Source organism: Macaca thibetana, chromosome X (genome assembly GCF_024542745.1).
Source record: "Macaca thibetana thibetana isolate TM-01 chromosome X, ASM2454274v1, whole genome shotgun sequence".
Taxonomy (NCBI): domain Eukaryota; kingdom Metazoa; phylum Chordata; class Mammalia; order Primates; family Cercopithecidae; genus Macaca; species Macaca thibetana.
This window is the reverse complement of record NC_065598.1, coordinates 37,716,805-37,730,210: the sequence shown is the minus strand read 5'-3', so window position 1 is coordinate 37,730,210 and position 13,406 is coordinate 37,716,805. Positions and strand designations below refer to the sequence as shown.

The 13,406-nt window shown below is 39.6% G+C and overlaps 2 protein-coding genes across 5 annotated transcripts in view; one reads left to right on the top strand and one right to left on the bottom strand.

The window, feature by feature from the left end:
• Positions 1-13,406, top strand: part of DYNLT3 (dynein light chain Tctex-type 3) — a 752,500-nt gene that overhangs the window by 483,709 nt on the left and 255,385 nt on the right. The gene's annotated exons all lie outside the window — the stretch shown is intronic.
• Positions 1-13,406, bottom strand: part of SYTL5 (synaptotagmin like 5) — a 250,198-nt gene that overhangs the window by 49,355 nt on the left and 187,437 nt on the right. For 3 of the 4 annotated variants that reach the window (XM_050776519.1, XM_050776521.1, XM_050776520.1), the window contains exon 6: positions 10,908-11,042. The exons of the other annotated variant lie outside the window; for it this stretch is intronic. In XM_050776519.1, coding sequence (XP_050632476.1) covers positions 10,908-11,042 — 135 coding nt within the window. The remainder of the gene's footprint in view (positions 1-10,907; positions 11,043-13,406) is intronic. 4 annotated transcript variants of the gene reach the window in all.

Sequence of the window (13,406 nt, the reverse complement as noted above, 5' to 3'; positions counted from 1 at the left end):
ATTATCAGTCTACCCAAAGCCTGTGACCATTCTAGTTTCTCATACTGCTTACTCATCATTTCACTAAGAACAAGTCATTACAGCCTGGCAGGTTTTGCATTTATAGAGTGAACTATCAAACAGAAGATAATCAAAGGAACAAGGAGCTAGGAGTTAGTTTCTTGGGACTTGATTATGAGAATTATGAAAATTTTCTATGTTACTAAAGAGTGGTTACTAAAGGGTGACATTTCTTTTTTACTAAAGAGTCTCTGCAGAAAGGATCTCTGGCTTCCTCTTTGTAGAGATGGCACCATAAGTAAATTATAGTACTATGGACTCAGCTGAGAAGATGTCTAAGACCGTGTCCGTTGATTCTGACAACAAGAGAGTAAACTTTTGTGATTAAGTAAATTGATACACTTTGGAACTCTAATTTCCTTGGTGATTTTCCTGAACCCTTCTACCTGGAGCATGACACATCTACATTTGACAACAGTTAGCCACATTTGTACCCTTCCAAGTATTTCCGCTCATCTCAGAGGTCCTACTTAGGAGAGGCATATAGACTTTCCCGTTGATGCTGTACTGTGACCATAGGTTCTCTAGAACAATGTTAACACAAAAATACGTCTCCCTACTGTTTCAGGTAAAATCTTCTTTAAAAAGAAAGGGCAGGGGTGAATCTTGCAGAAATGAGCCAAGAAGTTATGAACCAAAGGGACTCATGTGGGTATTTCTGCCTGTGTGTGTGTGGAAGGTCCTCCCAGAGCCAGGTGATTTTGAGAAAGGCCTCATCATGGATTAGCCTTGCTGAAACCAAAAGTGCTACTTATGTAGAAGCTCTGGCAGAAGTTGATTAATTGTGGTGGTGACATTCAAGAGGTTATCCTATAATAAGGAAAAAATTCTTGTGATTGTAAGTCAGCTACTGCAAATTATCATTGCCAGCAGCATTATCTCAAAAATGACATAGACTTTCACATTTGTCCCTGACATTTATTGTGAGCTTCTCAAAAATTTTTTTTCCAGTTGATTAAACTCGGAAAAGGTTTAGTCTAATAAGGCATATTGTCATAAATATTTGGGTGCCAACTCATTTAGAAGTTATGTAAAATATGACATAAAATACATGAATCTTTGCCACTTAAATTGGAAAAGGATAAAAGCTATGTCAAGTCAAAATTAAAGTTGTGAAGTTTAAAGGTCAACTAAGAAAAAGCAATTTTTTGATTCAGCTATCATGTTACTTAGATTTAAATAAAAGGTATGATAAATCAGTGCCAACAAACCTTCAAGCTAAAATGTGGTTAAGTAAAAACCGGCAAGAAAGAGATACATTTATCTCATTCTAAAAGGCCCAAATGTGGGGATATGTCACTGTCTGGGAGTTTGGATATTCTGAGTTGCTGAAAGACACATTTTCCAGATGAGGAAAGAGTTTCATTTACTTTACCTTATGAAATATACTTTAAAAGCCTTCTGTTTTGTTATCTCTAATTCCATGGGTAGGGTAAACACATCCAACAGCAATAATTTCAGTATACTCTTACAATGACCCTGTATGGCAGATGCATATGAATGTTTGTTCCAAGCTAGGGAACTCAGGAGTGGCCAGCCCTGAGATTTGTTTCTTACCTATGAAAACCATCTGAGCCCCTGGCCCTTCTCATGGAACACGGGCCATACCAGGGACTGAGGCCCCGAGTTTTGGGTTAAATGAAGGTTTCCAGGTGGAGGTTGTTTAGGGGGAAGGTTTTAAGTGAAAATGTTATATAAACTACATTGTTATTTGCAAGCGGTTGTGGTTTTCCTGCCCAGCCCACCACTGCTGGACTCTTCCCTGTGTGTAAGATGCAAATAAAATCGTATGTCTCGATTGCTGGCTCTGAGTTTTTTGAACCTGGCAGCTTCCCTATTGAAGTTAATAGGGGTTCAGCACGGCACCATGTTGCTCAAAAATCTTGATAACAGCTTCCCAGATATATCCATTTCTAGACAGAGGATCCAAGGGTAGGGGGCAGAGATTATAATGTAATGAGTTGCCTTTCTGCTTTACATAAAGGTCTCCTAGGAGTTGTAGCCAGGAAATAATTTCCCAGGATCCAACCTTCCCAGGGTGACTGACAGTGTTGAGCCTGTTCCCATATGGTTAAATGTGTGCTCTCCTAAGGCAGCACGAACCTGAGAGATCCTAAAACTCACTGGGACGATGAGACTAATGTGCAACACAACACAGAGACAATGCACAATATTCTTTCTGAGGTTTATGAGCTTTCCTAACTTCTTACAGTTATTTTGGATCTACAATGAATATGCAGGAAAGATGGCCAACAGAGACTGCAATTAAAAAGTGAGATGAGCCTGCTAACTGGGAAAGAGATTAACTAAAAATGAATGTAGCTCGATCTTCTAGTCTTTGGTGATCCCCAAGTGCTGTGTCTTTATTAATAGTCTTATGTGAGATGAGTGGCCCTCATCCTCAGACGCACATTAGAAACTCCTGGGGAGCTATTAAAACGCCCATGTCCAGACTATACTAAGGCTGTCACATGGGACTCTCTGGGTGTGGGTTCTAGGTGCCAGCATGTTTTAAAACTCCCCAGGTGATTCCGATATGTAGCCAAGGCTGAAAAGCACTGTGCTAAGCTGTGGATAAAAGTTCATTGATCTCAGACATCTCTCCACCTGCATTGTTCCCTCCCCTTCTACCACTATTTTTTTTTTTTTTAAATTCAGCAGTACTGACGTGAAAAGAGCTAAGTTGTCCTTGTGGTTCAGACTGTGATACATGGAAGGACACTTTGTCTTAGTGAGTGAATGTGTTGCACTAGGAATCAGCAAACTATGGCCTGTGGACATATTTGGACCCACCAAATGTTTCTATATAGTCATGTGCTTAGAGTAATTTTTACATTTTTAAATAGTTGAAAAAAGTCAAAAGAAGAATATTTTGTGACACAGGAACATTATATGAAATTCAAATTTCAGAGCCCATAAATGAAATTTGATTGCAATTCAGGCAGCCCATTCATTCATGTATTGTCTATACTTCTTCCATGTTCTGACAGTAAAGTTGAGTAGTTGAGACAGAGATCATATGGCCCACAAAGTCAAAAACATTAGCTGTACCCTTACTGAAAAGGTTTGTTGATCTCTGCGTGTATGCCAGTTTGGGGAAAAACTCTAGGCATGGTTATCCTCTGCTCTCACAGTACTACAACAATCATCAATCACCACAGAAGACTTCTGTGAGCAAAGGTGTGGGGTTTTTCCCCACACACCAAGCAGCAGACACCAGCTGTGTGTCCTCTAATTAAATTCTGACACTATCTATTAAAAAAGAGTGTCAGATCCCACAGGGTGAGGACTCAGTCCCCAAGACTGTCCTCTCCCGGACACCAGTCACAAGTCTGGGCTTTCAGAACTTCTGACCAACTGTCTTCAATTTGGGGTTCCCATGACCCCCTTTTTGTGTTTGATTAGCTGGAGTGGCTCACAGAACTCAGGGAAACACTTACATCGACCAGTTTATTATAAAGGATATTACAAAAGATACAGATAAAGAGATGCGTAGGGTGAGGTATGGGGATAGGACTGCAGAGCTTCCACCCCCTCCCTGTGCGTACCACCTTTCTGGCACCTCCACATTTGTGGCTATCCAGAAGTTCTCCGAACTCTGTCCTCTTGGATTTTTTTACACTTTTTAATTATTTTTTTTATTATACTTTATGATCTGGTCTAGGGTACTTGTATGGAGGCTTCATTACATAGGCATGATTGACAACTGTGTAAAAATGTGATTGGACAGAAAGTGCATGATCTAAACCCAGCAAGGCCTGTCTGTTCAGGCTTTTCTTGGTTTCTCTGTGTAGCATTCCTTCCTCTAGGTTATGAGGCAGGGTTCTCCAGAATGAGGGTCTTTTGAACCACAATCAGGTTACAGTCCTGCTTTGGCAGGTGAAAGAAGGACAGTAGAAGGTCCGAGAGATTATGTTTTCTGAGGCCTAAAGTGGCCCAACAGCGTAACAAGGACTATGGAAGTTAGGAGGCAGGAACTATAGATGAGAATATATATATATATATAACACCACAGTGCCTATGCACACAGGCGCACACACACACACACATACACACACACACACAGATGAGTCTATTTAAAAACAAAACTCTTTGGAGAAGCCAATACACCTAAAAGAAGTAAATTTCAGGTATTGGGTGTTTGTGTGTTACACTTAGGCCCAAGTGAGCCATCATAGGATCCCTTGAAAGCAGAATTAGGGAAGCAGAGAGATGAGAAAGACATGGAAATTCCTCAAGCAGCTTCTATAGCTGCAATGTCCCCTGAAGCCACTGGCCTTATATGGCTTACTCACACATATCTTCCTTTTCCTTTTTGGAAAGAGGACAAGAGTAGTATAATGTAGTAGGCACTCAATGAAATTGTGCCAAATGAATCCTAGTGTTAATTATATAAATAGCTTTATAATTCGACTTAATAAAACAAAAGCTGCTTTGTTTGGTGGTTTTAAAACGTTTAGTGTTTCCTTAATGGATTGGTTTCCTTTAAGAAAACTCCCTCTAAAACGGAGGAGACAGTTACCATGAGGAAGGGACTCCAGCTGGGTATGAAGAAATAGATCTTAAGAACAGGTGGTACTCTCCATGTGATAATATTTTTGTTTTTTAGCATCTCATTAAAATCCTGATCTAATTTCTTATTTCTAAATAATGACCAGAAGCCGTTTTGAGGAGAGAGGCCAGCAGCCATGAAAAGCCTGGGGTCAATTAGAAGTCGGGGGCAAGAAGAAAGCTCCCGTGTGTCTTTTCCCATAGACACACAAAAAAGGAAGTGCTTAACAGAACTTCACTTTTCAGCAACTAAATGGAACAAATACTTACTCCATACTTAGTAGTTCAGAATTGCCAATCGCTCGTTCTGAGTAGGATGTTATATTGCATATAAGAAGACAGGTATTAAGGCATCCAAAGACATCTACATCCTGGTCCAAATTACCTCTCCATCTCTTCATCTCTTGTACACCATACTTCAATTTTTATACTCTAGAAACTCTGAACAGTTTCTTTTCAGCACACGCAGTCTGCCTTATGTCTATTTTCCTTTGTACTTTTTATTTCCTCTGCATAGAATGCTCTTCCTATCTTTCTTTACCTGGCCGAGTCCTCCTCATTTCTTAAAAGCTGCTTAGGGATCATTTCAATGAAGCTTACCTGAATCCTTTGGAAGGATAAATGCTTGTCTTTGGTTTTCTCATAGCACGTAGAACATATTTTTAAAGTTGTATTATTATATTGTATTTAAATTATTTGTTTAGTTATCCCAGCCTTCCTGCTAAATTGGAAGCTCATAAAAGGGTGGAACAGTATTACTGTCTAAGAACTTCCACATTTACCATCTGGCATATATAGTACTACGTCAATAATGTTGGCAGAGCTGTGTGTTGAATTCATTTGTATGAATAGAATGCATAGATGACCAAGTCATATATCTCTGCTCCTCAATGATTTGTAGAAGAAAGGTCATCTATTGTATCTTAGCTACTCTGAGAAACGTAACATGTCACATAATACATATTTAGATAGCAGTGAGTAAAAGGGCAATTTACTAATTTGGAGGAGGGGGATGTGTTAGATTTAGCAGAAATAGAGCATGCCAAGACAGTGCATCCATGGGAAACAACTGGAGAAACAGACAAAACAGCAAGGAGGAGGCTTCAGGCTTACAATCATTTGATCACAGGAATTAAGCATAGGTGTGGCTGAATTACTGAGCCTCCATACCTTCTCACATTATTCACATTATAGTGAGGAAAGTCACAGGTAATATAAAGTAAACAGAAATCAGGGGCTGAACAATGGTCTGACAAACTGCATCTTTGAAGGAGGTCTGAGAGGAGTTTGGGAGGGAGATTGTAGCAGACTCTGTCAGTGTCCCTGCCCATTTGCCCTCAGCACTCACCTCTACCCACAGAATCTTGGTTATTGGGAATACCCAGAACTCCCTGCCTGAGTAGTTTTTTGAATCATGGGAGCATGGAGCCCCTGTGAACAGGGCAAGTCGAAGTGCCAGAGAGTTAGTGCCCTAGAAGCAGCCCTCAATAAATTTTGAACAGCTGCTGTAAAAATACCCCAGATTCCCTACCTCTTGACTGGATAACTCTGATGTATGTTCAGCACTGTTTTCTAGAATTGGCCAGTGAGATGGAGCTCTAGTTGCCCACAATAGCAACTGGCTTAATTAATGATACATCCTTTTTGCCTTCTTCCCTTCCCTGGCTCATTTCCCCACTCTCCTATCTCTGTTTCCCTAGACCACATCCTGAACTTATTACTTACTCTTGAATCCTTATGTCAGGATTTTCTTCCAAAGGAACCCAAATCAAGTGTATATTGGTGCATACGGTGGGCAAAGGATGAGTTTAGAAAAGGATGGCTTTGAGTTCTAAATAGAAGTTTCTAGCTAAAGTTCTTTTTTTTTTTTTTGCAACTTCAGACTGTGTATCTCCCACTGATATGGTCACAGTATAACAAAATACTCTGGTGAATTCATGTTTCCCCTCCTGTTTTATCATGTGTCAGTTGCTCCCTGGAATTAAAATTCACTTTTCTCGGGCCCCCATGGTTTTGCAAATTGCTTTAGGCTGTTAGCATTTGCTACAGCTTGTGGCTCTGATTGCCCACCCCTTACTCCCCTTAAGGAGGGCTGAGCTTACCCAAAGGAGATTAAAATGGAAAAAAAGGAATTAGCAGTGACAAAGGAGGGAAAGGCACAGGAAAGAGGTGAAAGTAATTTTCCTTTGGAGGACAATGCTCACAGCCTTTATCCTGTTGAGTCACAAAACGATCATTATAGAATAAAATGTACGTACTTTCAGAGATATGCTGTACATTTGAACATTTTTTAAGCCTGGTAAGGAATGGAGTTGGCTATTAGCATTAGCAACTAGGTATGTAGTGTTTTATCTAATACACAAAACAGACCATTGTTGACTTTGCGGATGTGGTCCTGACTCAGAGTTAAACACTCCCGCCTTGCTATATTCAAATTTCTAGTAAGAGGTTGCCACCTAATTGGCACCTTAATTGCAAAGATGTCAATGAAAATTACATTCAGGACAGGAGAATAATTTTATTTCTGATGAAAAAGAAGGTATCATTTAGTGATAAAATGGGTTTAATAAACTCACTTTACCAAAATAATAGATATGAGGAATGGATGATTCTTCAAATTCATGATAGTACCAGAAGTGCCATATTTCCTGGACAGAGAGAGAAAGAGAGAGGGGCAGTGCTTGAAATGAGGATGAGAACTAGTTAAGGGCTGGTTTGAATGGTGTGGTCTCTGCTTTTGGTGGATCACAGCCAAAGCAAAGCAGCTTATGAAGCTTCACAGAGACTGATCATCAGTCCCAGACTCCCTGAAGAGCAACTGGGAATAACTGGATGAAACTGGTGTGCGTAGGGCAAAGGAGTGGGAGGGCAGAAAGTGAGAACCTAGTTGGTTACGAGACCAAACAAGGTCCCACCATCTGTTCACAGTCCATGTAAATATTGCCATATTCTCCAATGACATGATAGAAAGGTTACTGAGAAACAGCATCATTCTTCCTCCACTTTTACTGAACAAAATACATTTTAGGCTCAAAGTTCTACTTTTCCTTTTTTTTTTTTTTTTAAGATAACATTGTTGGTGTCTCCCTCAGATTCCTTTTACCAGCTGTGCATGCTCCTCCCTAGCTCCCGAGTTCTTTTCTACTAATGGATGTCACTTGCCACCTTCAGAGGCATTCCCTCTAGCACTGGAGCTGGACGCCTAGAAATGCCCTGGAGTTTGTCTCCCCCTCACCCCTACAGAAGAGTAGTCAGATAAAATACAGAACTCGCAGTTAAACTTGAATTTCAGATAAAAAATAATTTTTAAGCATAAGGATGTCCCAAATATTGCATGAAACATACTTATACTAAAAAACAGTTGTTAGTCTCAACTATATATACCTGGGCATCCTGTATCTTCATTTGCTAAGTCTAGAGACTCTATTCAAGGGAGGCCATGGTCAATGACTGACTGGTATAGGAGTGCAATGGTCCAGCTCCTCAACGTGGAGAAAGCTCAGGGATATAGTTTATGCTCTAGAATCTCTTACAGGATCAGGCTGAGTCCTCAGACCTCACTGGAGCTAGCACTATTGTTTAGCTTCTTCCTCTTCTCTATTCTGTCTCTCCTACTCCCTTCCTGGTTTCTCTTGGAATCACTTGATTAATAATAAATCACTTGCTTATAAATTCTTGCCTAGGCGTCTGTTTCTGGGAGAGCATGACTTAAGTTAGAGATCTTGTAAATCATACCACAGTGACGGCTCATCACAACTTTGTAGGGATTAAAAATCACTACCTTGAATAATATTCTGTTTATTAACTAGAGCTTACATTTATTTTCCTAAAAATATTCTTTGTCTCATGTGTCAAGTCCCTAGCAACTGGTGAACATCCATTTGACAAGCTCTTCTGAGAGGCTGCTAGGGCTTCTTTAATCTATTCATACTTTCCCCTGCTTTGAAACTACTGAAAAGAAATAAAGCCAACTGGACATCTGATAAAACATCATTTACACTGTTATATGATGTGAGCTTTAAAAAGGAATGCCGAAGCCCAGCTGCTCCAGGAAAAGATCAATAATCCATGAAAAAAAATATGCATTGTAAAGGAGAAAGGGGAATTATTAGCAAGCTGGGTCAGGCAATAGACCAAAGAGACTGGGATCTTACAGTCTCTTTAGATGATGGGAGTTAAGAAAAGATGGGCTACCTCCTGCCTCAATTTTCTAAGGACTCATTTTGAAATAATGGAACTCATCTCACTGTGGCAGTTCATTAAGGAGTCATCATTGTGATAAATGCACGTTCAAGGGAAAGGACATTTTGCTCTATTGATCTCCCGAGCATCTTTACTCACTTTCTTCATGGGAAAACATTGTTCTTAGCATGCTTAAGCCAAAGCACTCCTGACTACAATGTTCTGACTATGTGTAAGCCATTTCAGGTATTTACAATTTAAGATAAAGTCTACTTAGGGAATTCCTTTCAGCTTACAACAAGAACAAGATGTTCCTGGGTCAATATACCAGTATTTGGTGATGCATGTCCATATGGCTTTATAGTTTTGGTTATTTATACCTACCAGTAGGTAAGACACAAAAAGTAAACCCAGGCAGACAGATTCCATTACGGTATAAGCACTGATACTGGAGAGCATGCCCCTTATTATTCTTGTTGAGTAACTGTAAGACATATAACTTAAAATAGCATGATCTAATTTTGTTAGGGTGGCAGCCTTTTTTTTTTCTTTAACAAGGAACGTTGCCTTTTGTCTTTTCGTATATATTGTTTTTCTTAAATGCTAGCCTCAAGTGTTAGCCAAGGTGGCTCATCCATGGAGTCCCAGGAGGCTGAGCAAAAAGAACACCAAATTAGTTGCTTACTGTCTCTAAATAATTTTGACCACTACTATCTCAGAGTCAGGAGTCCAACTATGAAAAACAAAAATGAGATTTATTTATTATTATTTTTTAGAGACAAGATCTTGCTCAGTCACCCATGCTGGAGTGCAGTGGCATTATCATAGCTCACTGTAACCTCAAACTCTTGGGCTCAAGCAATCTTCCTGCTTTAGCCTTCTAAAGCATTGGGATTATAGACGTAAGCCACTATGCCCAGCCAAAATGAGATTTTTATAGAAAGTTTTTGTGGGACACAACATGAAGCTACCCCAAGGGAAGACAAATGAAACTATTTCAAGGATAAAGGCAACCATAGCTTAACAGTTTGTAATCATAAAAGGGAATATATCAGTATTCTTGAAAGTTTGGGAAATACTGAATACAGTGCTAATATTTTGATAATGGGTGACAAATGACTTTATGCTTCCTTGTAATTTTTTTCTGTATAGTTTTACATAAAGTAACGCTTGCTTAAAGGACTGTTATAGGGACAAAAGAAACAGCTATGGAGAGTCACCATGAAAAAATAACCAAATAGTCAAAATAGTGTCCCTTCTAAGGAAATTTTTTGGTCTGCATTCTAAAACGGATCACAGGGAAGAATGCAATTCTGCTTGCATTCTTCCTAACCTAAGGAGAAAAGAAAAATCTGCCAGTTGTACTATCTGGCTTAGCAGAATTACCCCAGATCCAAGCAAATGAAAGGGAGTTAACAGTTGGACAAACCAGTGAAATATGAGGGTGGATATTTTTTTCTCATTGCTAGCTTCGATAATACACGAACCATGAAAATAGGTCTTGACTATGCTCCAATAGGACACAGAAAATCACGCCTGATATAAATGACTATGCTCTTGGCTATCCTTTGTGTTTCTCATTATTTTTCTTGACAAGTGATCGATCTGCGGATAAGACGTTCTCACTTGGCTCCACTGACAACCTCCTCCAGTCAGAAGAGGTGGAACTAGAAAGGAAGTGAAATTTATGAAAAAGTCTCTGATGCAATTCAAATGTAAAATTATTAATAATTTTTTAAAAGCTGCAAGGAATGTATTTGACACTCAGAGGTTTCTTTTTTTCAGAAGCTTAAATAGAAAAAGCTCAAGAAGTCAATGAAAAACATTTACCTGCCCCGTACATTTCCATTTGAACTGCAGCCCCAAGTACCAGAACATAAAGTTTCAGCCCTGCAGGTGACATAAGCAATTCCAATAGCTGTAATTCTAGAAGTAGGGTGTGTGCTTTCCATATCAACTAAAACACATCTTCCTGAACTTTCATATTATGTGTTAGGAGTTCTCCAAGTGGTAATATTTCACAGACACCTAAAATCCCCCTATGAATGGGAGTATATCAACCTTATCTTCAGGTTGCTCAATCTGCTTCATTGCTCAATCTGTATGACTCTTACCTGTCTGAACCAGGAGCTGACTTTAAACTCCTAAAATGTTGACCGTCTAAGTCCAAGCTATAGCTCCGCCCACTTTGAGTTTTGGGAGTTATGATTTCTCCTCTGGTTGCTGATCTGAACTTGCTAAGAAGAAATCTGAAATTATATATATGTATTTAAAATTAGATAAGAAAGAAAGCATTTAAAAATATCATTTCAAGAATACAATTTCTAGGACTTTTAATAATAAAGGATTCTTCAATAAAGCAGCCTTAGGGCTGAGAGGATCAGGAGAGTTCCCAGTGCCTCTGCAATACGGTATCAAGGGTGATAATGGAGAAGGTTACACCATTCTCTCAAGACCATACCACTTGCTGGTCGGTCACTACTAAGCAAAAGACTGCCTACTCTGAGAACTCAGCACTGTCACCTGAGAACGGAGATGCATTCCTTGAGCTGGGTCTGTTTGTAGGAACAGTGAGAATAGAGAGCTTGAACTCGCTTTGCTCAGAGAGGGGAACCAGGATGATGCTCTTGGACAAACTGAGGTAACTACTTATTAGACTGCAGCTCCATGAGAGCAGTGACTCTGCCTTTCTTGCTCCTTGACAGATTTCCTGAGTCTAGAATGATGCCTGGTACATACTAGAATCCAACCAACTCTTGTGGAACGAATGACTAAACTCATGTGGTGGAAACCATCTTTATTATCTTCCATGACATTTATTCTTGTTCCTCATGTTGGATAAAATCTGATTAGATTCCCATTTCACTAAATTATTTGGGATTTAAGCAAAAATAGGCTTTTAGGAACTTAAAGTCCTGATCCAGGATACCGTGTGCCCAAAACATGGGTGTTTCCAAATGTACTTTAATAACAAAATCAAAGCTGTATTCCTTTTTGTAATGGCATTGGGAGATACACTTCATTTACATTCTACAGTTTTCTAGAGAAAAAAATGGATTCCAAAGGCACTGGCACAATTTTAATAGAATCTACCATGTTGTCTCTGTTTCAAAGACTCCTGGAATAGTGTCATTGTCAAAGCATCTGAAGCTTCAATCTACTAGAAAATTACATTTTTCTTTGGTGAGAATAGCACTTAATATAATGTCAAGGTATGCTGCTCTGAGAACCACCTCATGCATGTCCTCTATTTAAGGTATCTCCTCTGCCTGGAGTCACTCCTCCTCCGTTTTGCGATCCTGAACCCCATTTATCTCCTCCTTAAGTCTCATGTACAATTTGATGTCTTTCTGGATGGCTCCTATACTCAGCTGGCATTTATTACCTACCCATTTATTTATATGTACTCAGTAATTTATTACCTTAGGATATCTCTGTGGTGAACACCCTCCTCTGCTTTAGAAAAGCTTTTAGGAAGCTCACGTTGCCATCTTAAATTTTCCTGCAATTCTTTTATACTTAGTAACTTTTCAGGTGTGTACCTTTTCTCCCTAACTAGATGTTATATTCCTTGATGACTGAGAACAATCAGAACTTAAGGCTCAACCCAGTGCTATAATGGTTTGAATGATTCAGAATTTGCATAATTGATGGTGCTGGCGAGTTAGTTACTGTCTCCCATCTCCAAGTCCACTATTCTGTAACCTACTCTATGATGCCTGAGCTGGGGTCTGCAAATGACAACTCCTAGAGGCATTTGTGGGCTCTGAGTTACTTATTCAATCAAGCCATTGATTGTTTTTGATGAGTCAGGTGCCATGCTAGATACTGCAACACAGAAGCAAAGAAACCACTGGTCTACCACTAAAGGAGCTTACCATTAAGTACATGTATGTGTGTGTGTGTGTGTTGAGGGGGTGTCAGAGTGCAATATGATTGGTGGTGCAAAGGCACAAAGCATTGTGGATGACCCAAAGAGTGATAAATGAACTCAAGATGGTAGGAAGGGTCAATACATAGGATAGAATACATAGGATACTCTAGGCTATCTTTCCAACTCATCTCTGCTCATCAATGAAAACATGGTTTGTCATGAGTGCTTGAGTTAGACGAAATTTAGATTGTATTCCCACTGACAGCCCAAGATTCTAAAAGAACCCTAGACATTTTGTACAGCCAGATAAAGCTTCTAACACTAGCGCCGTCTCACTTTGTATTCTACTGAGAGAATGAAACAATGCTGTCTGGAAAGGACCATAAAGTTAGCCAGGCATGGTGGCACACGACTTGTAGTACCAGCTACTTGGGAGGCCAAGGCAAGAGGATTGCTTGAGCCCAGGAGTTCAAGGCCAGCTCAGGCAACATAATAAGACCCCATCTCAGTAATAATAAAAAAACAGAAAGGACCATACAATGACTTGGTGCATATTAGAACTCTCACTACTTCAGCCACAAAAACTGGCCAATAGCTGCCTGAGAAACAAAAACTGAAAAATGCAGTTTCCTTTTGGTCCTTATAGCCTATATTTTGGGATCCACTTTTCTCCCTTGAAAGAACCTTCTTGCTCCCTTATGTACCTCCCATTCCTATTCTCAGTACTTGACATCTATAT